General features: G+C 36.0%; 1 protein-coding gene across 7 annotated transcripts in view; it reads right to left on the bottom strand.

The window, feature by feature from the left end:
• The window catches only part of LOC131042958 (UDP-N-acetylmuramoyl-L-alanyl-D-glutamate--2,6-diaminopimelate ligase MurE homolog, chloroplastic), a 91,423-nt gene extending 65,763 nt beyond the window's left edge, over positions 1–25,660 (bottom strand). For 5 of the 7 annotated variants that reach the window (XM_057976304.2, XM_057976301.2, XM_057976300.2 and 2 more), the window contains exons 1-2: positions 24,791–25,638; positions 16,844–18,011 (exon numbers count right to left, since the gene is read on the bottom strand). In XM_057976304.2, the coding sequence (XP_057832287.1) occupies positions 16,844–18,011; positions 24,791–25,582 (1,960 nt within the window). In that variant the 5' untranslated portion in view covers positions 25,583–25,638. Of the gene's footprint in view, positions 1–16,343; positions 16,645–16,843; positions 18,012–24,790 lie in introns of those variants that run through there. The other 2 variants (XM_057976305.2, XM_057976306.2) reach the window with 2 other exon arrangements.
• Between the last annotated feature and the right edge of the window lie 992 nt (positions 25,661–26,652).

The raw sequence follows: 26,652 nt of genomic DNA, 5'->3' as shown, positions 1-26,652 counted from the left end.
TCGAATAACAATTTGTTTGTGACTTCTTTTTGGATCTGCCCAAAATCACCTTTAAAGATCTGCTCACTATTTCACCAAAATCTGCCTTAAAAATTCTGCACTCAAATCTGCAATATGCTCTTATTATTGGAAAGATCTTCAATGAATTCTTCGCACAATTTTGCATAATTTCGCCTTAAAGTCTTCCTTGAATGAGATCAAATATATCTCATAAAATCTGCTAAAATAAATGATATGGATCTGCTGTAATAGCTCTTTAATTCTGCCCTTCATACACAAAAGATAGGATTGAATGAATTACTTTTTGTCCACCAAATGACCTCTATTTATACAACTCACGCACACCTCCTCACCCAACAGCCATGCCGCCTCAATGAGGTCAACCTAACAGCAATTAAAGTATTTTTTATTGCTCAAATTGATTGCCCAAAGGTGGGCACTCATTCCGATGAAGTCGTCCCTCTTTGGGACACATCAAAAAAATGAATTAATTTAACTTCGCTTAAATACGGGCGGCTCTAAAGGGGGTCATCCACATTTGATTTTGCATCTTATTTAATTTTTTTCTTCATCATCATTTGCACAAGACATGGGTCAGCCCATGTAGGTGTTTGTAATTTTTCTTGCCATATGAAACTCGATCAGGGTGCCATAATTTTGGCACACATTAATACCCACACACCACTGAGTGGCCTTTTGACATCAATGACAATTAATCCAACAATCTCCCCCTTCATCATTGATGCCAACCCAAAAAACAATCTTCTAAATGCAACTAGGTCATACAACCCCCCAAACTGAAATGCTCCCCCTTACTCTACTTCTCCCTCTTTGACATCAATGGCAAAAGGCATCTGGGGCTAATTGAATAAGACAATGAATAGCTCCCCCTGAACACATGATTCCCTTGAAGAACTTAGTGAATGAATGAAAGTGAAATCACTCCCAATTTCTCCCTCAATTACTCAAAAGTCTCTTTTGGAAGAGGCTTCGTGAGGATGTCTACTATTTGTTCCTTTGTAAGCAATATGCTCCAACTTCTCTAGTTGATCAAGTACTTGTTCTCTCAAGAAGTGATATTTGATCGGAATATGCTTCATCTTGGAGGGCATAACTGGGTTTTTTGAGATGTTGATAACACTCAATTATCACAAATATGGAGATAGGATGCTCGTACTCAACTTTAATATCTTTCAATGTATGTTTCATCCATAGAACATGTGAGCAACAAGCTATAGTTGCAATATATTCTACCATTGTAGGCAACGAAATTGAAGCTTGTTTCTTACTCAACCAAGATACAAGATTGTTACCAAGGATAAATGCTCCTCCACTTGTGTTTTTTTGTCATCAACACTGCCTACCCAATCTGCATTCGTATATGCTAAGGGTGAAATCTTCACCTCTTGGATACAACAATCCAAAATCCATAGTCCCCTTCAATATTCTTTTGACTACATGTACATGGGTTTTCTTTGAAGCTGCCTAAAACCAAGCCACCAAACCAACTGCTTGCATAATATCAGGCCTTGTAGCTGTTAGATATACCAAACTTCCAATCATAGATATATACATAGTCTGATCATAGATCTATACATAGTCTGATTTGCTACAAGAGATTCATCATCTTTACTCAATTTACAACCAATAATCATAGGAGTGTGTTGGACATGTAATCATTGATGTCAAGAAAGTAAGAAGACAATGTTATAGACAAAATTGTCATTGATGTCAATATGCAGTGATAAGTTTAAAAGACAAAATACTTTTGTTTGTGCTTCAAGAATGCTCCTTGTATTATCTTTATAGATGAGTCTGATACAATTGCAACAAGATATGAACAACATTGATCATATTCAAGACACTAAAAATTGCATGGATAGAGGCTCTTTAAGATTACCTACAATTGGTAATTAAGATAAGATAATCAAATGCAGTAATCACTATTATCTGGCAGCAGTGATAAACAACTATGATTTATTAAGAGGTAAAGACAGCATTGAGCGCAATTCCTTAAAACATATGGCTGGCCTATTTTGATCAAGGGAGAGAGCAATAAATATAATAAGCAGCAATTAGATATGGGAAAGATCAATTATAGAAGACTCTTAACTATAGAAGTGAAGCATTCATAATGGCTCTAGCCGACCAAGACTGGTCTAAACGGAATTATGACCAAGATAAATAAGATAGAAAGAAGAGATAATGTATCATGTAAAGGCAGTGATTAATCTCAAACTGGGCAACTTAAATATAGCCAAAATTATAAACAACAAATGAACAAACCTACTTCATAATATAGTGATCCATAATGTTGGCCGACTTACCAAAGTTTATTACTACCATTTAAGTAACATAAATTATGTTAAAAGCAAACAACAAATACAACAAAAGGAGTGACCAATGTATATATTGAAAAGCAGCAATTAATGTATATGAAGAAGCAGTCGACAATGAACAACATATTCATTAAGATGCTACGATAACGATTCTCTAAGATACTACAATTTACAATGAGAATCATTAATTAGCAGCGATTGAATTTAGAAAGAAAGACAAGAAGTTAAGAACTATATTATGAAGTATTAAGGAGCAATCAGATTAAAGGAAAGAGACTGATTATTACTTCAAATCGCAGAGATTAAGAAATTTTATAAACAACGAAGACAATACTATAAGCAGTAATTGAAGTTGTGTTTATTAATGATAAAACCAACAGCGATGTGTTTTATTAACAACTTTACCAAGACAGAGTTAATGCAACTCGTTAAAGTTTTGTTAAGAAGCAAACTGATAAAAAGAAAAGGTGTGATTTGAATTAGTTGTTAAGGTGCGACTTCACCATTACATGGAATGGTACAACTTCATTAGAAAATGCAAGTTTTAGTGATTAATGTTTTATTAACCGTAAAACATTATTTATGTTTTGAAGATGGTCGACTATTACAAGAGAAATACACAGCAGCAATCTAATACAGACAGCAATAGCATTAAGTAATGCAAGTTGGTTGATGATCGATGGGTGCGATCTACATAATGCTGTGCGATCTCATGAAAGAATGCAATCTGAAGTGATTACTCATAAACAAGATAACTCTTGGTCAAAGCCAATTCAAAGCATTAACAATGGTGTGATTATTATGGAATGCAATTTGTTCAAAAGAAAAGACTCATTATAATAGAGTTGTGATTTGGTTATTTAGTGATAATGAAAAGTGATGTCTCTAAGGCTACACTTTCTGTTGGAAGAGGCATGTCTTTTAAGAGAATGCATATCTTAGAAGATATAAATGGAGATGAAGAAGAGAAGAGTGTGTGTAGTAATGATTTGTTTTTAAGAGAAGGGTTAGAAATATTAAGTGTGATTCAGGGTCATATTGAAGAATATATGCAGCCCTTGTATAAAGGATAAATGCTGATATATATGAAGAACATATGTGATATGTAAAGAGTAGATTTTGAAGGAAGACAGCGTGATATTTATAATCTTGTGAAAGAAGATTGTGCATAATCATAATCAGACTTGCGAGAAGAGTTGAAGAAGCAACATATTGAATGTGGAACCATATTTTGGAAGTTGGTGCTTACTAAAGGAGAGATTGGTGTCTCTCGCTAAGTTGGTGCTTAGCAATGGGGGTTGGTGCCTCCAGTAGGTTGGTGCCTACAAATTGTGGGGATTGGTGTCTCCAGTGGATTGGTGCTCACAAATTCAAAACTGGAGTTGGTGTTTCCAGTGGTTTGGTGCTCACAAAAAAAGTTAGGGGTTGATGCCTATAGTAGGTTGCTGCCTACAGACATTGTAAAATATATTCATATATAAGCATTTATTACCGTGGTTTTTCCCATTAGGGTTTCCACGTAATTTTGTGTTCTTTGGTGTCCTTATTTGTTAAAGCTTGCATATGTGTTGATTAAGTTTTAAAAAGGCATTGCAATTATTTAATCAAGTTTTAAAAGAATAAAATTTCTTAATATACTGATTCACCCCCCTCTCAGTATATTCGAGTGCACTTCGAAGTGCCCACTAGATTACAACCTTCAATCCTAAACTTCTTCAACATCTCCTTAACATAATTGGTTTGTGAAATAAAAATTCCCTTATCAGATTGGGAAATTTGCAAACCAAGAAAAAAATATAACTCACCAAGCATTGATATTTCAAACTCCTTTTGCATGTTCAAGGCAAACTCTAGGCACATCTTGTCACTACTAATTCCTAATATGATATCATCCACATAGACCACAACTATCAATAGGTGATGACCTTCATTTTTTATGTAGAGATCGTTGTCTGCAATTCCTCTTTTGAAACCTTGTTACTAAAGATACTTGTCTAACCTTGAATACCAAGCCCTCAAGGCTTGCTTTAGTCTGTAAAGCGCCTTCTTCAATCTGCAAACATAATCCTCATTCTCTAATAGAATGACTCCTTCAAGTTGTTCAATGTACACTTCCTCTTCCACATTTCCATTTAGAAAGGTTGATTTTACATCCATCATAGACTTTGGAGTTCTTAAGACTTGCAAGGGCTAAGAAGATCCTTATGGCTTCCATACGAGCAACAAGAGCAAATATTTCTTCAAAAAAAACACGTTCAACTTGAGTGTATCTCTTATATACCAATCTTGCCTTGTTCCTTACAACTTGGCAATCCTCATTTGATTTGTTTATGAAAACCCACTTAGTGCCAATCACATTTTTATTCTTAAGTCTAGGGACAAGTTCTCAAGTTTCATTTTTCTCGATTTGAACCAATTCCTCTTCCATAGCCTTTTTCCAATGCTTGTCTTCACTTGCTTCTGTAAAATTCTTTGGTTCAACTTTGGAGAGCAAGCGCAAGTTTACATGTTCTAATGTACTAGCAAGTCTTCTTCTCATCTGAATTTTTTTGCCCTTGTCTCCAATAATTAGATCTTCAAGATGATTCTTTTGAGCAAATCTAGATGGTGTCTTGGGTGGTGCTTTTGATGGTGTCTTCAGATTTCATCGCTCAACTTCTCCAGTTTCAATTTCTTCCTCAGTTTCTTCCTTGTTGATGTTAGAATAGGTGTTTACACCTTACCCAGGAACCAATCTACAAACCATCCTTCACACACAAGAGAAACTTGATAGAATACTATTTCACCAATAAACAAATGTATTGAGGTGAGTACAAATGTACAAGAGCCTTGCTTATAAAGGCAAAGGTGAGATGAGAGCATCAATAAGGTGAGAGAGTAGGTAGAGGGTAAGTGCAACAACCCAACAACCTAGCTACAACTACCTATGCACTTAGGAAACATGCAAAAGTTACCTAAGTGGAACTTAAGCAAGAGTAAATAAGAATTTGCTCCAACAACCCCCCTCCCCCTTAAGTGTTAACTTAGGGAATAAAACTATGCAATATGAGATGCATAATGGGTCCCGACCACATCGCCTTATTAGGTACCCATGTACAACTACAATGCAAAACAATCTCTCACAACCAAAGAAAAGGAGGAAAACCCTGTTGAAGAAAACTCCTCTTCAAAAGGGAGAACATGAAGGACTAAGAAGCATCTAAAGCAATGTCCCAAAACAAGACCATGAAGAACAACAAAGAAGCAAAAGAAGTTATAGACAACTATCATAAGAAGACTAATATGGTGTCGTATCCGAAGTACCTCCTAGATGATGATCCGGATCAAGAAGACAGCAATCTGCATGAGTGGCCCAAACAACACCTACGCAAACAATGATCAAATGGCAACAATGGCAAAACATCTACCAATCCAATCAAAAATATAGATGGCACATGAATCTGCATGAATGACCCCAACAACACTACTCAACCAATGCAAGTTGCATGAGTGATCTCACCATCACTACTCAACCACTGCAAGTTGAAAATACAAGTGCAATAGTCTAAAGAGCCATGATCAACTAAGGAAGGTAGCCTCCACAAAATAGGAATGCAAGAGTGTCTCAACTCACTCTAAGAGAAACCAAAGAAGCATTAGCACGAACAGTTCACTGAAACAATGTCACCAAGTAATGCATTAAGGAGATGATACAACATCTGAAATGACCAAAATAGAGTACCTACAACTGAACAAAGGGTGTGCACCAAACTACACACACACGAGGCAAGAATACTAAAGATCCTTTTGTTGTCATGGAGGGACGCTCACTTGACAAAGCTGTGATTGGCAAACAACAAGGACACTACACAACCCCCCACGGCACTTTTTAATATAATGCAAGTACAAGAAGATGGCACATCGTTTGTGCAAAATCCCCAAAAGACATGAATGTGACACTAAATCTCAATGCATCTACAAAGGAAAGTGCTTACAAAAGATGCTCAAATGATCCATAAGGACAAAAAAAGCTGTATATACATATGATGCAGCCCAAAAAGAAGCCACAAACAACCAAGCAATTAATCGAAGTGTCAAAACACAAAATCGTGAATTAATTGTACATGGGGCAAAATTTAGAAAATGTGCAGGGAAAGGTTGAAAGTGCTCGGAAAGACCTTTCCAATGCTGCAAGAATCGCAAGAAACAAAGAAATTGGTAAAAAGATATGAGCTTGAGAGCCCAAAAAGCACTTCTGACTTCGATAGGACACAAAATGCATGAAAGCAATCACTCCACATATAATCACACCAAGCCAAAGCACCAAAGTCACAAACCACCACACATGACCGCCACATACAATCCTCACATGCACGCAAGAGATCACGACCACATGACCAATACTCATGGCAATAAATAGGAATGGGCCATATAAAGCCTTTAAAACATCTTTCGCAGAGGCAATGTAGGAGTAAAAAGTCCAAAAAACACCCAGACCAAAATGCAACGTGCCCACCAAGCCGCGCACAAAAGAAAACCCTAAATGCTGAGAGCATATGAATGTTTCTGCAGAAGTATTAGAGTTTACCAAAGTCTGCAAATTAGGTAATAGCCGAGAACCATGATAATAGGAAGCCGCTAATGTGGAAAGAAATTGCAGAAACCACACAATACTGAAAAATAAATTGAATGAATGATTCAATAATCGGATGATTACATTGAACGATATACACGTATATATAGAGGTTACAAGACGATGTTCTATAATTAGAACATAACGTTAAAGTAAAAGATTAAAGAGCTAAAAGCTAAATTAAGCTTAAAAGCTAATTAACTAAAAAGAAAAAGCTAAATGCTAAATTAAGCTTAAAAGCTAATTAATTAAAAAGAAAAAGCTAAATGCTAAATAAAGCTTAAAAGCTAATTAACTAAAAAGCTAAATGGCCATTAAACAAGGAACTAAATATAGGTGACTAAAATATAATTAAATATTCTAATAAATACAGCACGGCCAAGCAAAAAAATGGGCCACCAATGATCACTGCAACTTCAAAAAACTGCCTGATCATCAAAGAAAATGGGCCAACCACACACACAGGATGTGAGTCAAAACAAGGATGATCTTAACCATCATTCCAAACTTATAAAAAATCTTTATTTCATTTCCTGGAAGCAATTATATAGTTTCAAAAGCCTTATGTATTCCCTAACTAAGACATTTCTAGATTTGCAACAATCACCTTTGGGGATCACTTAAAAAGTCAAAAAAGATGATTTATTGGGAAAAATATGTTACCCCGTGTTTCGGGGATGGGGTAGAGTGGGGAGGGGGCACATGTTTCAAGGATGGGGATGGGAGGGAAATAATTTTTATGGGACAGCTATTTAAAAATAAAGAAAATTTAAAAAACAGAGAAAATCTCAGATATTCATATGATAGCATTCACAAGGCAATCATCATATATCATAGAACCATAATACATAATATTGGAGTTCAATTGATATTTTCATTGCATAGAAAGCGACAATCAAATGAAGTTTTAACAAAAAAATATTGCATGTATTGACAAAAAGCACAATATATCATATAAAATTTACATCAAAATGCCCAAAGGCTGCAAATTTCAACTACAAAATAACAAATATATAGAAATATCAATATGAAGCTGTCCCTAATCAGCATCTCCTAACACTGAATCAAAATCAGATTGTGAGTCATTGTGAGTCACTGCCACTGCAAAAGGCTGTCTCATCCAATGGAACCCAAAAAAATGAATAGATATTAACTGTTTTAGGTGCATCAGAGCAGAGATCCAACAAACTTTACCATATTGTCTACAAGAGCCACTTAAGTGAAAAAATATGACTTAACATGTGCTGATATAGGACTGAATATGCATTCATAACAAACTACACTATTCTCTTCGTCACTCTTATATGTTTTCAATGGTATCTACATCCTAGCTGGATCATGAATACAAAAAATAAGAATGCCTTCAAGGAGAGAGAATGTTCTGATATATCAAGGCAGTTGTTATCACTAGACGAAACTCTGCCAATGGAAGACATATCCACTAGGGCCTAACATGAAGTTTGAACCACATACCTAGCAGCCTCCAGATTTTCATAATTGGGTTAGTTTGGAGGCATCTGTAAGGCCTGTAAGATCTGACTTCAACTGAAGTGCCATCTGCAGACCAAAGGCTTGCCATCATTACAAGGGTCTGTAAGATCTTATGTAAACTAATGTGCTCTTTGCAAACCAGAGACCATATTTGCACAGCTTGGGCTTTGATTACCACCTGTGGGCTTTGATTACTGCCTGTAACATGAAGCTTGAACCCCTTTAATTTTTATTATTTATGAGTTTTTCAATTTAAAAAAGACTTTTTCCTTTTTGTGCCATAGGGGAGGGCTAGCCATCCTTGGAACAGTTAGGGGACGTCCAGGTGTCCCCTGCTCATCTCATGAACAGCTAGCCGTCCCCAAACATTTCCAATGAATTTGGGGACATACCGGAAATGTATTGTGATAACAGAACAAGTAAAATCCAAAACTGATCATGATCTGTTGTACAAGCAGTTTCTGAAATTCAGTTTGCAACCTATCTTTGACAAATTTAGAGCAGATAATATAATAATCAGTATGCCAGCTTGTCACATTTGAGACTTTCACATACTGTTTTAGAAATTTTAGCTAGCAGTAATTTTTAGACAGACTGATTTGTGTCTTTGTCCTTCATTAGCAACTTGTTCACAAATTATGTAAGTTTTGAACCAGTGATCTTTTTAGTGGTGAATATTCACCAATTGGCTAATAGTTGAAATTGGGGATTCAAAATTTGGCCAATAGTACAAGCTGCAAGACAACTTGAATCACCACATTTTTACAGATTTTTATTTTAGTCCTTGTTAAATCATCATAACATTTATTTTATTAAACTTTTAAACTCAAAAATTTGCCTAAATATTATAAGTTATAGTAGAAAATCAAATAAATTTGCCAATAATATCATACAATTATTGGTTATTTTAGGGCCATATCCTCAACTTTTTATCACCAGCATTGATTTTATTTATAATTTAATGTCTAGGATTGTCAAAATGTACCCACGAAGCTCCAATGCCCATCAAGCCCGAAATTGTATTTGGGTCACTAAAGATCTATGATCTAATGGCTGGGGTTAAATTCTATGGGACAAAAAATGTATTTGAGGAGTTCAAATTCCATGGAACTCGAAATAGAACCCTTACAGTTAGATTATAAATAAAATCAACAATAGTGAGAAAGGATTTAGGGCTGGTTTAACCATAGTTCGGGGACTCACCAGGACTCAGCAAGTCCCGAGCCGGGTGACCCTGGGCAGGTCCCAAGGGCTGAGTCCAGAGCGAGATTTGCAGACTCGGCTTGGACCCAACGAGTCCCAATGCCCAGACTCAGCCAGAATCAAAATTTAAAAAAAAATCTCAAATAATAACAAAAGGGATCCAAACTCAGGCTCGTCCAAGTCCAGAGAGAGACTCACGAACTTGGCTCAAATCTAGCAAGTCTCGATGCCCAAACTCAGCCAGAATCAACTTTTTTTTTTCAATCTCGAAATAAAAACAAATACAAACATTTTTTGAAGTTTTTTTCAATAAAAAATTGCATCCAAAAACCCTAACCCCCCCCACACTAGTTAGTGGGACCTACCTTACTCCTTTGAGCCACATAACTCTATTTATTGTTTTGATATTTGTTTGGAACATTTGATGTCATGGATTTCATATTCCATGGGTTTTGTATACATTTGACAATATTTAAATATCTAAGTGTGCTATTTCCTTCAACTATAATTTGCGTTTATAATTATGTGATCAATGTATATTTGTGTATGTGATCGATGTATATTTGTGTATGTGATCAAATTAGCTTCTACTTGATAATGTTATTGCGTCTTTAAGGTTTATTTAATAAAAGGTGCATGAAACAAGTTTTAAATCCTTAAAAATCTCTAAATTTCTTGGGTTTTTCACTTGTCGAGTTTGCGCCAAAAAAAATTTGCAGTCCCGAGTCCAATGTCAAATCACCCTCGCCAAGTCCGTGACAAGTCTGAGTCTCATTTTCATGGGTTTAAAATATTCAATATTTCATTTTAAATGTTAAGAAATTATAGACAAGAGCATAATACCTTAAGGCCACCCTCAAGCCCTTACTTTTTTCATATGAAATTATTTTTTTGTAAAGATTTCCCATCATAATTAATGCATTTGCCTATTTTTCGTCAAGATTCACCAAGATTTTCTATAAATTTCTTTAGATTTAAAAAAAAATTGCAAATAAAATTAATCTTTTTTTAACGGCAAGATTCACCTATAAAAATTAATATGTTTTTCCAAAAAAAAGGAAAGATTCACCAAGATTTTATTTCTTTTTTCAAGGGAGGTTTCTTAAAGTTATCACTAGTTTTTATGGATACATGATAGCCTCGGTAAGATAAATGATTGAATGAGAGATAAATGAAGTCTCTCATTCAATCATCTATCTCATCGATAGACTATGATAAGACTTCATTTATCACTCCTTTGTCTGATGATTATTATAATTACTCTGCTATATGTTATTTTCGGTTTTTCTTATAACAATAATGATGATCGTAAGCATGATCATTCAAACTTATGTTGATATTCACATATACGATCTTGCTATGACCGTATTCCTCGATTTGTATATATATAACCTTGCAAACAAATCCCGATTAATATCGGGTTCTTAACCAATGCTTAAATACCGACTAACATCGGTTATAAATCGTAATGCACAAAATACCGATTAGTATCGATTGTGTTTATTAAATGCATACACACCGATTGGTATCGGTTAAATACGATTATGGTTTGAAAAGGCACGATCAAGTAATATCTTGATCGGCCAGACATGACCGGTCAAGGTATTACTTGATCCCCTTTGCTTGCATGTATGTATATATACCGATCAGTGAATGTTGGAAGATCATCGAAATTTATTAATGCTCTTTCTCCATCTGCAACATACAATATAATAATCAGATTTATTATATAGTGAATTGACAATTACATGAAAGATACAATAACATTATATATCTTGCTCATTGAATAGAAAATTGAAAACATTTACATGGTATCAGAGCTATAGTAAAATCGAACCTGCGGCTTTTCGATTTTGATTTAAATTCAAGTCAAGAATATATCCAACATCACATTTCTCCAAATGGCCAGCACTATCAGATTCGAAGATAGACTCGGAGAAGGCAATGATTTCTTAGCATGGAAGTTTAGAATCAAGATGATTCTAAGAGAAAATGAAGTTGAATCATTTGTTAAAGCTGAAACCACAGAACCTGAGATTGAACCTGACAAAGCGACATGGATAGAGGGAAATGAAAAGGCCATCAAAATCATAGTTGATGGGGTGAGGAATAATATTATGCCCATCATAAGGAAACATGAAATGGCCTACAACATGTTCAAAGCACTTGAAGATGCATTCGAGATATCCAATGCAAGTAGAACCTTGGCTTTAAAGAGAGGAATAAATCATATAGCTATGATCAAAGGGGAGTCAATCAATGCCTACTTCATGCGGATATCAGCCCTAAGGGATGAGCTAGCAACCCTTGGATATGAGATCCAAAGCAAAGAATTAACACTCATTGCTCTAGACGGGTTGCCTAGTATATGGGAAACATTCGTCCAAGGCATCAGTGCAAGGGCTAAATATCAAAAAGTTTGAAAGGTTAAGGGCAGACTGTCTCCAAGAAGAATCAAGGTTAAATAAGAAAGGGATCAAACAAAAGAATATAGATGAAGATCTCCAAGTCCTAAATACAAACTCCAATAAGAAAAGCAAGAAGAAACAATTTAGGAAGAGGAAAGGTCGTCAAGGCAAGAATACCTCCCAGAAGGATCTCTCTCATATTCAATGTTACAGGTGTGACAAATTCCGACACTATGTTGCCAAATGTCCGGAAAGAGCCAAACAACAAGCCACATTTGCCAAAGCAGGAAAATCTAAAGGGGAAGATGACTCCGAGAAGTATGTACTCTACTCAGCACTTACAAACCCAGCATCAAACAAGGTTAACTCCTGGGTGATCGGCAGTGGCTCATCCAGAGACATTACAGGGTTTAGAGAAGTGCTAGACTCCATGATAGAGGAGAATGATGAGGAAGTGACTATCAGAGATGACTCCACACATCTAGTCAGAGGAGTTGGAACCTGCACCATCAAACTGAAGTCAAGCGTATCATTGCAACTTAAAGGAGTACTATATGTCCCATGCATCAAGAGAAATCTAATCTCTATATCAGCACTATAGGACAATGGGTACAGAGTGACCTTCATGGACAATAGAGTGTTGGCTTGGCCAAGGAATTCATCTATCAAGAAAGCTAAAACCATCGATCAAAGACAAAGCTACTTGTATGAGATGTGCACAGAGCCCAACCTAGCCCTAATCCATGAAGCTACAGATGCTAATGAAGTTTGGCATAGAAGACTAGGTCACCTGAATTTTAGAGCTTTATCATCAATGGGAAGCCTTGTCACAGGGCTATCTAAGTTAAAACAATATCATTCAAGGGCATGCAAGGGATGTGCCCTAGGTAAAAATACTAAGGGTGTTTTTCAAAATAGTACTAGGAAAACGAGCAAAGTTTTAGAGTTAGTTCATTCTGATGCATGTGGACCTATGTCCATACCTTTTTTAGGGGGATTTTTGTATTATGTAATATTTGTTGATGACTACTCTAGGAAAACTTGGATCTACTTTCTGAAATGTAAAGAATCAGAAGAGATCCTTAATAGGTTTAAGGAATTTAAATCACTAACAAAAAACTACTCAGGAAATAAAATTAAAACCTTAAGAACTGACAATGGGGAGAATACACCTTAGATTTGTTTGAAGATTTTTGTAAAAATGCTGGGATTAAGAGGGAGCTTACTATACCTTATAATCCTCAACAAAATGGGGTAGCTGAGAGGAAAAATAGGACAATTGTAGAAGCTGCCAAAGCCATGATTCTTGAACAAAATCTAAATACCAATCTTTGGGCAGAAGCAACCAGCACTGCTGTATATATACAAAATAGATGTCCTCACTCCCATCTTGAAGATAAAACCCCCGAGGAAGTCTTTACTAAAACAAAGCCAGATATCAGCCACCTTAGGATATTTGGGTGCCTTGTCTATATTCATGTACCTAAGGAGAAAAGATTAAAATTAGAGCCTTCTGGAAAAAGGGGAATACTTGTAGGATATAGTGAAACCTCCAAGGCCTACAGAATCTATATACCTGGTCAAAGGAATATTGAACTGAGTAGGGATGTAATCTTTGAAGAAGATTTAGCCTTCAAAAGAGCCCAAAGCTCAATAGAACCTGAAGCCTATATCCCTACCCCTAGCATAGATGAAGAACCTGCTCCTGAGCTTCAGAGGGAGAATCTTGAGGAAAATGAAGGTGAAACTCAAAACCCACCTAGAGAAAATCTCAAGAAAAGACCACTATGGGCCACCAAAACTGTAGAAGAAGCTCAAAAGTATGCTGCCCCTTCAGGAACCTTCAGAGAAAGCAAACGGCCTAACAAACTTACCAACTACGTTGCCCTCATGAATGATCTTTCAAAAGTTGAACCTACTAATGTATCAGATGCATTTAAACATCAAGTATGGAAGAATGCCATGTCTAAGGAATACCAATCCATTATGAAAAATGATGTTTGGTAGATTGTTCCTAGGCCAGCTGGAAAATCTGTTGTCTCCTCCAAATGGCTCTTCAAAATCAAACATGCTGCAGATGGCAACATTGAGAAACACAAGGCTAGATTTGTAGCCAGAGGGTTCTCACAAGAGGAAGGAATTGACTATGAAGAAACCTTTGCACCTGTAGCTAGATATACCTCAATAAGAGCAATCTTAGCCATTGCAGCAGCAAAAGGATGGAAAGTACATCAAATGGATGTAAAGACAGCATTTCTTAATGGAGAGATTGCACAAGAAGTATATCTAGAGCAACCTGAAGGGTTTGAGATTCATGATGTAGAATCTCATGTATGTAAACTCAAGAAAGCTCTTTATGGGCTTAAACAAGCTCCTAGGGCCTGGTATGAAAGAATTGACACTTATCTCTCAGGGCTAGGCTTCTCAAAGAATGATGCAGATCCAAATCTCTACTATAAGCAAGACAAAGGTGATATGCTGATATTGATTTTATATGTTGATGATTTGTTAATCAACAGGAAAAGATCACCTCATAGATCAGTGTAAGAAAGACCTTGCTAAGGAATTTGACATGAAGAACTTGGGACTCCTTCATTACTTCCAAGGTTTGGAAGTATGGCAGAATTCTAATGGCATTATACTAAACCAGGGTAAGTATACCTTGGACATTTTGAAGAGATTTGGAATGCTAAACTGCGGACCCATGACCTCTCCAATGGAAACAAACCTTCATAAACTTAAGGAAGCAGCAGCCGAACCACAACCCTCAGATCCTACTCTATACAGGCAAATGATTGGGTCCCTGATGTATCTGGTAAATACGAGACCAGATATCTATTATGCAGTTAATGCCTTGAGTCACTTTATGTGTGAACCAAAGGAGATACACCTAGTAGCAGTAAAACATATCATGAGATATCTACAAGGTACCCTAAAACTTGGTCTCAAATATGAGAGAGCTTAACTAGATTTACACGGATTCACAGATTCAGATTGGGCTGGAAGTGTAACTAACAGGAAAAGCACCTCGGGATGCTGTTTCAGTTTAGGTTCAGCCATGATATCCTGGATCAGCAGAAAACAGTCATCGATAGCACAGAGTTCCACTGAGACCGAATACATTGCAGCCTCCATGGCTTCTCGAGAGGCAATATGGCTTAGGAAGTTGCTTGTAGGCTTATTCGGTGAACCAATGAAACCTACAGTTATTCATTGCGACAACCAAAGTTGTATAAAACTTTCAGTGAATCCTGTGTTTCATGACAGATCCAAACATATTGAGATTCCATATCATTATGTGCGAGACAAGGTAGACAGGAATGTGATCCAGTTGGAATACATTTGTACAAGAGATCGGACAGCAGATATTCTTACCAAACCACTTTCCAGGGTGAAAGTTGAGCACTTCAGAAAAGGTCTTGGTATGATTGAAATTTAATTTGCTTTATACTCCTATACTCATTAAGATGTTTAATGTGTGAACTTCTTTGTCATGATATGATTTTTATGGGCTCCACCCCCTGTGTACATTTCTAAGAGGTGACGATCTCTCAAATAATGAACACTTGTATGTAGACATTATAAGGTGACGATCTTATAGTGATCAAACCAGATATCACATGTGATTCCTGGTGTATCATGGATGTGCCATGATTATGTTGTGGTAGAGACATTTGGAAATGTCAATGCACATACCACAATTTGGATTTAATTACTCTTATGTATTTATCCTTGGTATTGCTTACTTTGCAATACTGATATCACGTGCTTAGGTGATATCTTGTCATCACAAATTGATGTAATGAACTTTTGTATCATGCGTTTAGGTGATACTTCATATCACGTGCTTAGGTGATGTGACTTCTTGTATCATATGATTGATGATACTTCATGTCACATGTCTAGGTGATATGATCCCCTAGAGAGTAAGATTATAAGACGACATAAGGAATACTGACCATCATGAGAAATGTGATGCTACATATGTTGTCTTTCATTTATCTTCCCTAGCAAAGAGGGAGTGTTGATACATGATAGCCTCGGTAAGATAAATGATTGAATGAGAGATAAATGACGTCTCTCATTCAATCATCTATCTCATCGATAGACTATGATAAGACTTCATTTATCATTCCTTTGTCTGATGATTATTATAATTACTCTGCTTTTCGGTTTTTCTTATACCAATAATGATAATCGTATGCATGATCATTCAAACTTATGTTGATATTCACATATACAATCTTGATGTGATCGTATTCCTTGATTTATATATATATAACCTTGCAAACAAATCCCGATTAATATCGGGTTCTTAACCAATGCTTAAATACCAACTAACATCGGTTATAAATCGTAATACACAAAATACCGATTAGTATCGGTTGTGTTTATTCAATGCATACACACCGATTGGTATCGGTTAAATACGATTATGGTTTGAAAAGGCACGATCAAGTAATATCTTGATCGGCCATGTCTAATAGACATGATCGGTCAAGGTATTACTTGATCCCCTTTGCTTGCATGTATATATACCGATCGGTGAATGTTGGAAGATCATCAAAATTTATTAATGCTCTTTCTCCATCTGCAACATACAATATAATAATCAGATTTATTATATAGTGAATTGACAATTACATGAAAGATACAATAACATTATATATCTTGCTCATTGAATAGAAAATTGAAAACATTTACAGTTTTGACCAGATTTCAATATTAAAAAGAAAATAAGCTTGCTTCTATCTTTTACAGTATTCTTGTAAAAGTGTTCCAATACATACCAGTTATTATCCTCTTTGCTCCACACTCCCTGACTGTGTCAAGAAGCCTACCTAAAGCATCTGGGGTATGTGCATAATCTACAATAACAGCAAATGCCTGTTCCTCATCTATCAATTCCATTCTTCCAGGCACTGCATCAACTTCTTCAATTCCATTCACTATATCCTGTAATGGTGCTCCCACTGCAATTCCAACGGCTACAGCAGCAAGTATGTTATACACATTATGCCTCCCAAGAAGCCCAGAAGATATTTCCAAATTGCCCTCAGGTGTGCTGATTAGCACCTGAGTTTCAAACAAAGAAAGGTCCACTTGCAAAGCATGAACATAGGCATTTTTGTTCCCCATTGAAAATGTTATCACAGGTACATCGGGATTGCCCTGTGCAATAAAGTACGATGCACTTGGATCATCGATGTTGACAACTTTTCGATGCCGTTCAGGATCTATCATGTTTGCAAATAACTTCCCTTTGGCCTTCTTATATTCATCCTCTGTTTTGTGATAATCCATATGATCCCTAGTTAAATTCATAAAGACGGCAATGTCAAAATCCACTTTATCACAACGTCCCTGTGCAAGGCCTTGTGAGGAAGCCTCCATAACACATACTTCAGCCCCATTATAAACCATCTTTGCCATCAATTTTTGTATATTTAAAGCATCAGGAGTGGTAAGAGAAGCGTCAAGCTTAAGATTACTATGAATGTAGTAATCAATGGTACCAAGTAGTCCAATTTTCAGACCCATTGTCTCATAGATGCTCTTAATCAGGTAAGTAGTAGTGGTCTTCCCATTTGTCCCCGTTAGTCCCATTACAGTCAACTTCTGTGATGGATTTTTGTAAAAGGACACTGCAAGCGCTGGAAGAATAGCATTCCCATCTTCCACCGTTATTATAGCCTTAACACCCTCAATCTCTTGTATGGAGATCTCTTCACTAACAATTATAGCCAAGGCTCCTCTCTTAACTGCTTCAGTCAGGTAAATGTGTCCATTGGTTGATGAACCTGTGCAGCATACAAACAAATCCCCCGGATTCACCTCCTGTGAATCATGCTGGATGCCTGTGATCACCACTTCCAAATCTCCATCAACAGACACTGGAATGATTTTGGCCTCATCCAGCAGCTCAGCAAGAGTCATGGAAAATTCTGGCTCAAGAATCTGCATATTGAAAAAAAAACCTGATTATTAACTCTTTTGATAGTACATACAACACATATTTAACATTAAACAGATGGCACTGTTCAGAACAGTATGACATTATCAGAGGTACTGGGGAGATCAGTGATACATAGGGTTATATACCAAAGTGCAAACAGTTCTAGGTACCATGTTGCATGCTTAGGTCCATGACCTTAGGATATGAAGTTAGCTGGGATGGTTAAGTAGTTGCACCCAACTGTACTTGCTACTCAATGTCAACCGTTTTGCTCCTCTAGTTGATGAGTCTTGCATGGGCAATGCACAGTTAAAGGTGTTACACTAATCCTCCAGTGGTGATGTGAGGACAGTCGTAGATAGTAGATCTGTTATGCATCCCTGCCTACTATATCTTTCTCCAAAGATGCAATTTTGTTCATTTTGAGTATTTGCCTTCAATCTCAGATTTCAATGTTTGAAAAGTAGAATAGCTACCTCAGTTCACTACTAAGGGGTGTTGGAGATTGACTTGAAACTACACATTTGAGTCCCAATAAATCATCACATAAACAAACGGCCTAATTTTGGCTACCCAGCATCACCAAAATGGATCAAAAACAGTAAATTCTAATACATGGTTCCCCATTTGAATATTCCATTGCTCGTTAATATATTAAGGCTAATGCTCATCATTCAGCTATTTGGCAAATGGGTATAAGGGGAAAAAATCCTGGAATCCTATAGCTGCTTCCTATAAATTTTGGCAACTTGACATTAACACACCTTACTGTAACAATTCTTCTTATACCAAGAGTTCATCTGTGGTAGACAACAGATTCGATCTATGCCTCTAGAATGACAATGTGGATACCTTTGCCAAAAAAAATTGTTGATCTCAGATTCTCAAGTGATCTGTAACGAGGGATATTTTGGGTAGCTTGACTTTGACTACATAGTAAATTCCTGCTCTAGTAGATCAGTTTGCAGCTAACAGGGAAATATGTTATATGGCAGTTTAGTCATGTTTAAAAATCTGCAATACAGGGAGCTTTGAAATCTAAAACTTTAACTTTAAGATAATAATGTTATTTCCTTTTAGCAAACAAACAATTCAGTGGTCCATGGGATTTGAGGCAAGCTTTGAGGAACAATGAGATTCACTGTTTCACACTAAAATCCCAGGTTCTACTCCCATGGGCTCTTGGGGAGGGTACCTTGAAGTAGCCATGGGGACACAAAGAGGTAGGAGTTAAACTCGAAACAGTACATGAACCTAAAGCCACCCTTATGTGTTGTTATGGGGGTTAGCTGGAGATTGATGCTGAGGGTAAGTACTTAACCATATTACAGACCCCGATTTTAAATCGCAAAGCACATATAAGTGTAAAAACAAGGTGAATTACTGCATCCAACTCTAGGTAGGACATATCATGAAATACAAGACCAGGTGCAAGTTGTAGAAAACTTTGACAGAAGAGATACTACTAGGTCATGGCATCTAAGCTGAATGCAACTTTACAAGACATTCAGAGATCAAAAACTAAATAAGAAATTAGAGAGTGAGCAAAAACCTGGCTTCACAAAATGGCTAAGGGTTGAATTGAATGGTTTCCGTAGTTCTAGTAAGACAATATTTGGATCTGCCTCAACTTGTTGTCTATAAAGGAAATCCTTGCTTTAGAAGAGTACATACATGCCAGCTTAAAGGTGGCCCTTACACTTGCCCAAATATTACCAAAAACCAAAATTAACATAACTACCTATTCTGTTTTTTGCAAATTATTATTCAGCTACCTTTCCATTGTTTCTGGAAAAAAAATCCTCAAATATAGATAAGACTTATTTCCTTTAAAATAAAGCTTTTCCCGGTTTGTTAATGGACATTGAGAGCCAACCATAAGTAATTTATAAGAAGCATTTTCTAATTTTTTGCTTTTAGTAAACTTTTGACACTAGTTACCAGTTTAAAATAATTGATAGCATATTCATGACTTACAGGTAGTACTACTGCTAACCATCCATTCAGATTTTTGTTCATTGGGCACAGGGAACCTCAAACAAATAGTGTTTTTTTTTAACATCAAACGAATAGTTTGTCCTACTCCCCTATATAAAAAGGTTGATTAATTAGCCTTATACTTCCTTCGTTGACCAATTATGGCCAGTTCTGGCCACTCACCTGACTTTCCATTCTTCATCAGGGAAATAAAACCTGAAATAAAGATTAAACTCATTTCCTATAAAAGAATGCTTTTTGTATCAACTTGTCCAATATTTTGCGGAGCATATGACAAAATGTACATTGAAGCTCTGTACGAATGCAATTTCTGGGTTCAGCAAGGAGTTCTTCAAAATTAACCCATGGCTACAGGTTTAAACACTTTGCAGCATATTCATAATTAAAAAATACTAAATAGTGATGACCTTTCAGCTATCTTCTCAAGGCCCTAAAAGTGAAGATTAGGCTCGCATCCCTATGATACAAAGTCATTGTGTATGATTAAAATGACTATACAGGGAGTGCTAGACATCCAGCAGCTAGCAATTATTCAGGTTGAAAACCCCTACAAATGATTACGCTCATTTCCCTGTATATAAAGTTCTTATTTGTAGTCGTATTTTCAAATAACTCCTCTTCTATGAATTATGACTGGTGCTGGCAGCTACCATTCCACTGTTTTCAGGTGAAATTAAAAAACGCCAAAAATGAAGATTAGATTCACTTCCCTCAAATGCGAAGTTTTTCTTCATGGTTAATTTGTCTAATCATTCTCTTTTGTGAAGGATGGCTAATGCTGAACATCATTTTTCAGAATGAAAAAGCCCTAAAACAAAGAATAAGCTTACCTGCTTGAAATAAAGTTTTGCGGATGGTTAATTTGCTTAAAAAAATCAGTTAAAAGATTTTTCTTAATACTTTTGCTGTTTCCTTTGAACTTTATTAGTTTATAAATATTGTCAGGTTGCATTTTTTTATTTAAAATTTTATAATTTCTTATAACAGCAAATTGCAATCTATTTTAAATGGCCGCTAGTTAAAATCCAGTGGACATTAAGACAAATAAACAATTTAATATGATCAAACATGTCTTTAGTGGAAACATGTTACGATGCTTGAACAACTTCCGAGAGGTGGGGCTTTTATTTGGATCGTAATGGATGCTGAGTCCAGTTTAAAAGTTCATAGAGTCAAGTGAAAGCTCACTTTGTGCTATAAGTTGGCATGCAATTAAAATATGTGAGGCAAAAAAGGAGATGGTAAAACAAAAAATTATGGCATTCATTAAAAAACAAGAAGAAGTTCATGCTATGAATGAAAAATCTAATTTAATATCATCCTACAGCAAGGGAAACATCATTGAAGGCACCTACAAATTCAGTAATGGCCTCCCAACATCATTTCATGGAGACGACCTCTATCCAAAAAGAAGATCCCTCTCCTTCTTAAGTCATTTTAAAATGAAACAAGAAACATTGCAAATAAAAAATTGCACATTGCATTTATGCCAATAGTCTTCCTTTCAACTTGGTTAAATCACCATATTAGCAGAAAATGCTGATGGCAATCAATAACGCACCTCTGCATACACAAGTTTTGGGTATGAAAAGGTGAGCAGAAAAAAATTGTATAGAAATCAGTCAAGGATTCTTGGACTGAAACAAGAGTGTCCATTGTTTATGATGGATGGAAAGATTTCAAAACCAACCTTTAATAAATACTATTGTACGGTCCCCTAAAGGGGCAATGTATTCTTGGACTGAAACAAGAGTGTCCATTGTTTATGATGGATGGAAAGATTTCAAAACCAACCTTTAATAAATACTATTGTAGGGTCCCCTAAAGGGGCAATGTTTTTGAAGGCGGTTGATTGTGAGGGGCAAGTCAAAAGTACAAAATTCATTTCTAAAATCCTTAGTGAGTCCATCAAGATGGTGGGTCCTAATCATGTTATCCAAGTCATTATGGATGATGCAACAAATTGTAGGACAACAAATGATTTGGTTGAGGAAAGGTATGAACACATTTTTGGGACCATGGTGTCCCTTAATTTGGTGATGCAAGCAATTGGCACTCAAATAGAGTGGTTGAAAGTTGTATACATTTAAGGGTGAGGAGATCCAAATGTGTGTGATAACCAATCATATGTCACAAGGTATTTTTTGAACTTTCTCAAATTTCGAATTGTTGAATGTAAATTTAATTTTTTATTTAATTTACGCCATGTTTACTTACATTTCATTGTGTTATTAACTTATTTTTTACACAACATTAGGTTGTTGAGATTCGATTTGCATCACATGCAATCATTTTGAGATGACTTGTGAAGATGGGAGAGGCATTGGGTGCCATGGTCATCAGCCATCAATGGAGTATTTGGAAGCAATAAAATTTAGAGAGGGCCCAAAAGGTTGAATCAATGAATCCAGATGATGATTGGTGAACTCATGTGGATTGTTTTGAATTTCACTAAGCCTATCATGATCATTCATGATCATGTTTTCTGATATAAATCAACCACGTTTGGGGGAAATCTATGATACCATCAACTCCATGTAGAGAAAATAAAGGTCATAATAGCACAAAAAGAGGACACCAAAGAAACATTTGTCCAAAGTATGGAAAAAATCATTCATCACCACTGGAAAAAAATGAACACACCATTGCATCTCCTTGCATGTGCATTATCCCCCCAATATTATAACACAAAGATACTTTCTTTGCCAAGGAGAACTGCACCATATAGAGATGGTGAAGTTGCTAATGGATACAGTTGACATTCCGAGGAATCTTCTCAAATCCACAAGTGGTTGATAATGTTAGAAAAAAGTTTGGCAGGTTACCAATATAATGAAGATGATCATACATGACAGTACCTCCACAAGCAAAATTATTTGTTCCTCCAACCGCCTGCAATCAAGTTTCTATCACAAGTAAGCATTTTTTATTTTAGTTTTTTTAACATTTGTAGACTTTAGTGCTTACCATTCTTTTGCATTCTTTATTTTTTATTTGTATTAACTTTCTTTCCAATTTCAATAGGTTCAAGTTCTTCTTCAACTCAATAGAATTGAAGTACGTATTTCTCTATCCACTCAGTGAAGCATAACCAATTGGCTACAAAAAAAAGGTTAAGACATGGTCTATGTACTTTTTCCAATTTCCATCTCCTATCGCATAAGGAAGATGACTACAAGGAAGGGGCAATGAAGAATTAGGATATAACCCCTGAGAGTACTAACTTGGATGCATCTATTGTAGAGCTTGCTAGAGTTAATGTGGATGATAACACATGATGTACCTCAAAGGAGTGGCACTCCATTTGCTTGTGGTTGAAATAAGGTTGAACCAAACAATGACTTTGATCTAGATGCTTTTGATGAAGATTGAAGACCAAGATACAATTTTTTTTTTATTATTTTCAAATATTGTAATTGTGGTGATTTTCATTTGAATCGTTTTGGACATATATGATATATGAGATAATATTTATTATTGAAATTTGAACTATCAGTTGAAATTTATCTTTGTCACTACCACTGATCAATGATGAGATGTCATAATATCAAGGATTTGAAATATAATATTATATGATATATCTGTATCAAATGTATTTACAATTTTGTATATTTTTTTAATGTTTTGCATATATATATATATAGACATACCTAGCCATGTCATGCCCAAGAAAAAAATCCATCTACTAACATACCAGCACCCCATGCCCGTACAGGAACCAGCAACTTAGTTTTGAGATTCTTTTAAGACTTGCTTAAGACCAAGTCATCACAATATTTTGTTTACTATCAAATGACATTATTAATATTATATTTATTATTAGATATTAATAATTTGAAGTGTAAGTGGCTGTCAAGTTTAAATCGCAAGATTTTCATGTACATGACATGAGACTCTTTGCTACTACTGTAAAATGTCTCTCAGTGCAGTGAGAGAATATATTGCTCCATTTGTAGGGATTTGTATCATGTATGTTAAGTAAGTAGAAACCAAGGTTCAATAAAATTTTGTTTCATTCTAAGTGAATGTTGGTAATAGCATGCCTATGGTGACAATATTTGTCATTGCTATTATTTTTGTTTGAGACTAATAAAATTGGCATTTAGTTTGTGAAAAAATATTCAAAATTTATCAATAGTCAATGGGTTCTTGATCTGTTAGTAAAGTTGAATGGTTCTGAATGAACCCACAAGGAATCAAGTCTTGCTGAGTGCAAGGCCCTGACATCATAAGGGATGAAGTGAGGATCGTGCTCCAAACAATTTTGGCAAAATAGATACCCCTCAGTCCTTACTCTTAGCCGAAGAAGTTCAGCCTATGACTCATGCTCCAATATCAGATAGCCAAACAAATTTGGGTTTGATATAAAACTCTTTAAAAAACAAATTAATCATTAGGATGATGCTTCTGGAAAAAGATATAGGAAAAACTGTGCACAACAAATGACATTTAAGATGAGAAACATATTTTAAGGGTGGGTGTTCAATTGTCTTTACATATTTATAAGTGTTTTTAATTGTTTTTTATTTGCGAATCTTACAGGAATTTTGCTCTTTCCTGAGTCGGAGCCAGAAACGGATCTGCCAAGTTCCGGTGATCTCAAATTAAAACCCAAATCCGCGTAAGTTCAGAATGAATTTGACTAAAGTGATATCCCATAGTGCTGACAAGTGAAGTGAAGATTACCCATAAACAAAAATTTATAGAGAAAAAATAAACACCAAATAAAAAAAGATTTCGACCTGCGGATACCTAAACACCTTAGTAATGAATTTATTCTTGCCTGAAGATCGGGCGGATCCAGAAACTCATCTTCATTGAAGATAACATCTTGGCTTATGACTTTTGCTGTATCGCGACTCAATCCTTCCACTTCTTGACCTTCTTCCTCAGTGAGTTCATTAATGGCAGCCAAGTCTTGCAGTTCCTCAATTTCTTCGACATCACCTACCTCCTCCTCTTCGAGGTCATCGATTTCTTTATTCTGTTGAGGTTGTTTCACATTAAGGACTCCCTCCTTGATGAGCTCGCTCCTTCGCAGCGCAACGGCCTTGTCCACCTCAGCAAAGAAATCGTCCCCAAAATCTTCCTTTTCGGGTCTGATAATTTCGGGATCGTTTCCTTCCACCACGGCGGTCTGTTCTTCATCGGCAACAGCAGCAAGAAATATATGTTTCTTGCGCTCGTATTCTTCGGCTTCTTTCTTACGTAGCTTGGCGGCCTGGGCCTCCACGCGGCCGAATTTAGTGAGCTCCTCTTCCTCGTCGTCGGATGCTTCCGGGGGTTCTAAGTCGGCGGGGTTCGGCAGCGCATTTTCCCTGCGATTCGAACCCGCGGCAGCTTTGATTTTAGAATGAAAACCGAGAGAACCAGACGAAAGGCGGATTCGACCCCTCGTGGAGCACATACAGCATTGGCGAGGGATTAGCTTCAAAGAATTCGTGAAGAGAATGGAAGGCGCAGAAAACGAAAAAGAAGATGCCATTGAAGAGGAATGGATAAAAATTTTCCTGGGTTTTGGGTTTTTAAAAATTGAAACCAGCGAACATTTATTTAGAGTATAACTGTGTTTCATACGCTTGTAATGAGGCAACGTTTAAAAACAACGGTAAGTAAACTAGCAATTGCACCTTGGTGTGCAATGGGTACGTCGAAATGGTGTGGAAGGTCAATTAAAAAAAAGTGGTCTGATTTTTTTTCATACATTTGTGCATTGTATGAGGTAGATTGATAGATCATTTAACAAATCATATCTTAATCCATGTAAGTAGAGTGGGAGAGTGAGGGAAATATATAGATAGAGGGAGAGAGATAAAGAGATAAGGTGACAAAGGTAGAGAAAGATATAGATAGAAAGAGATAGAAATATAGCATAGGTAGATAAAGGTAATAAGAGAGAGACAATGAGACATAGATATGGGTGGAGAGATCGAGAGATATAAATAGAAGGTGAGAGAGAGAGGGGGTCAAGGGCATAAAGGAGAAGTGGATATATAGAAAGAGGGAATGATATGGAGAGAGGGATTAAAAGAGAGACATAGAGAGATATATGTATTGGGAAAGATAGAGGGTGAAGAGAGAGAGAGATGTGATGAGAGGTAAGGAGAGAGAGAGAGAGAGCTCTTTATATATTTTTCTTCCCTTCTCTCTCTCTAACCACAAATGAATGTGAAATGGATATACATCAAATTATAAATCAAACTTAATACAAGAATGTGTCACTTATTAATATATAATTGTATCAATATATTCCATCAAAAAGAACCTAAAACTAAATGCAATTTGTTATTAGATATACACTTTTTAACATGACAATATGTGATTGAGTTTATTTAATTAATTGAAAAACTAATTTTCATTACAATTTTTGATACCATGGAACTTCTCTGAAATGGCTATCCAATCAATGCCCATTTAGTTGGTATTTGTTAATTAAAGTAAAAATCACAAATAGTTGTGTTTTGTTTTTAATTTAATTAATAAATAAGAAATAAATGTTTAATAAAGACCATTTTGTTCGTTGGATAGGCCAATTTGACCCGACTTCTAATTCAAACAAGCTGCCAAGCAAATTAACCCATCAAAATTGTTCCCTCATATAGTTGAATAACCAAATGCTTTATATTCTTGCCCATCAAGAAAAGC

Source organism: Cryptomeria japonica, chromosome 4 (assembly GCF_030272615.1).
Source record: "Cryptomeria japonica chromosome 4, Sugi_1.0, whole genome shotgun sequence".
Taxonomy (NCBI): Eukaryota; Viridiplantae; Streptophyta; class Pinopsida; order Cupressales; family Cupressaceae; genus Cryptomeria; species Cryptomeria japonica.
This window is presented reverse-complemented; position numbering and strand designations above follow the sequence as displayed.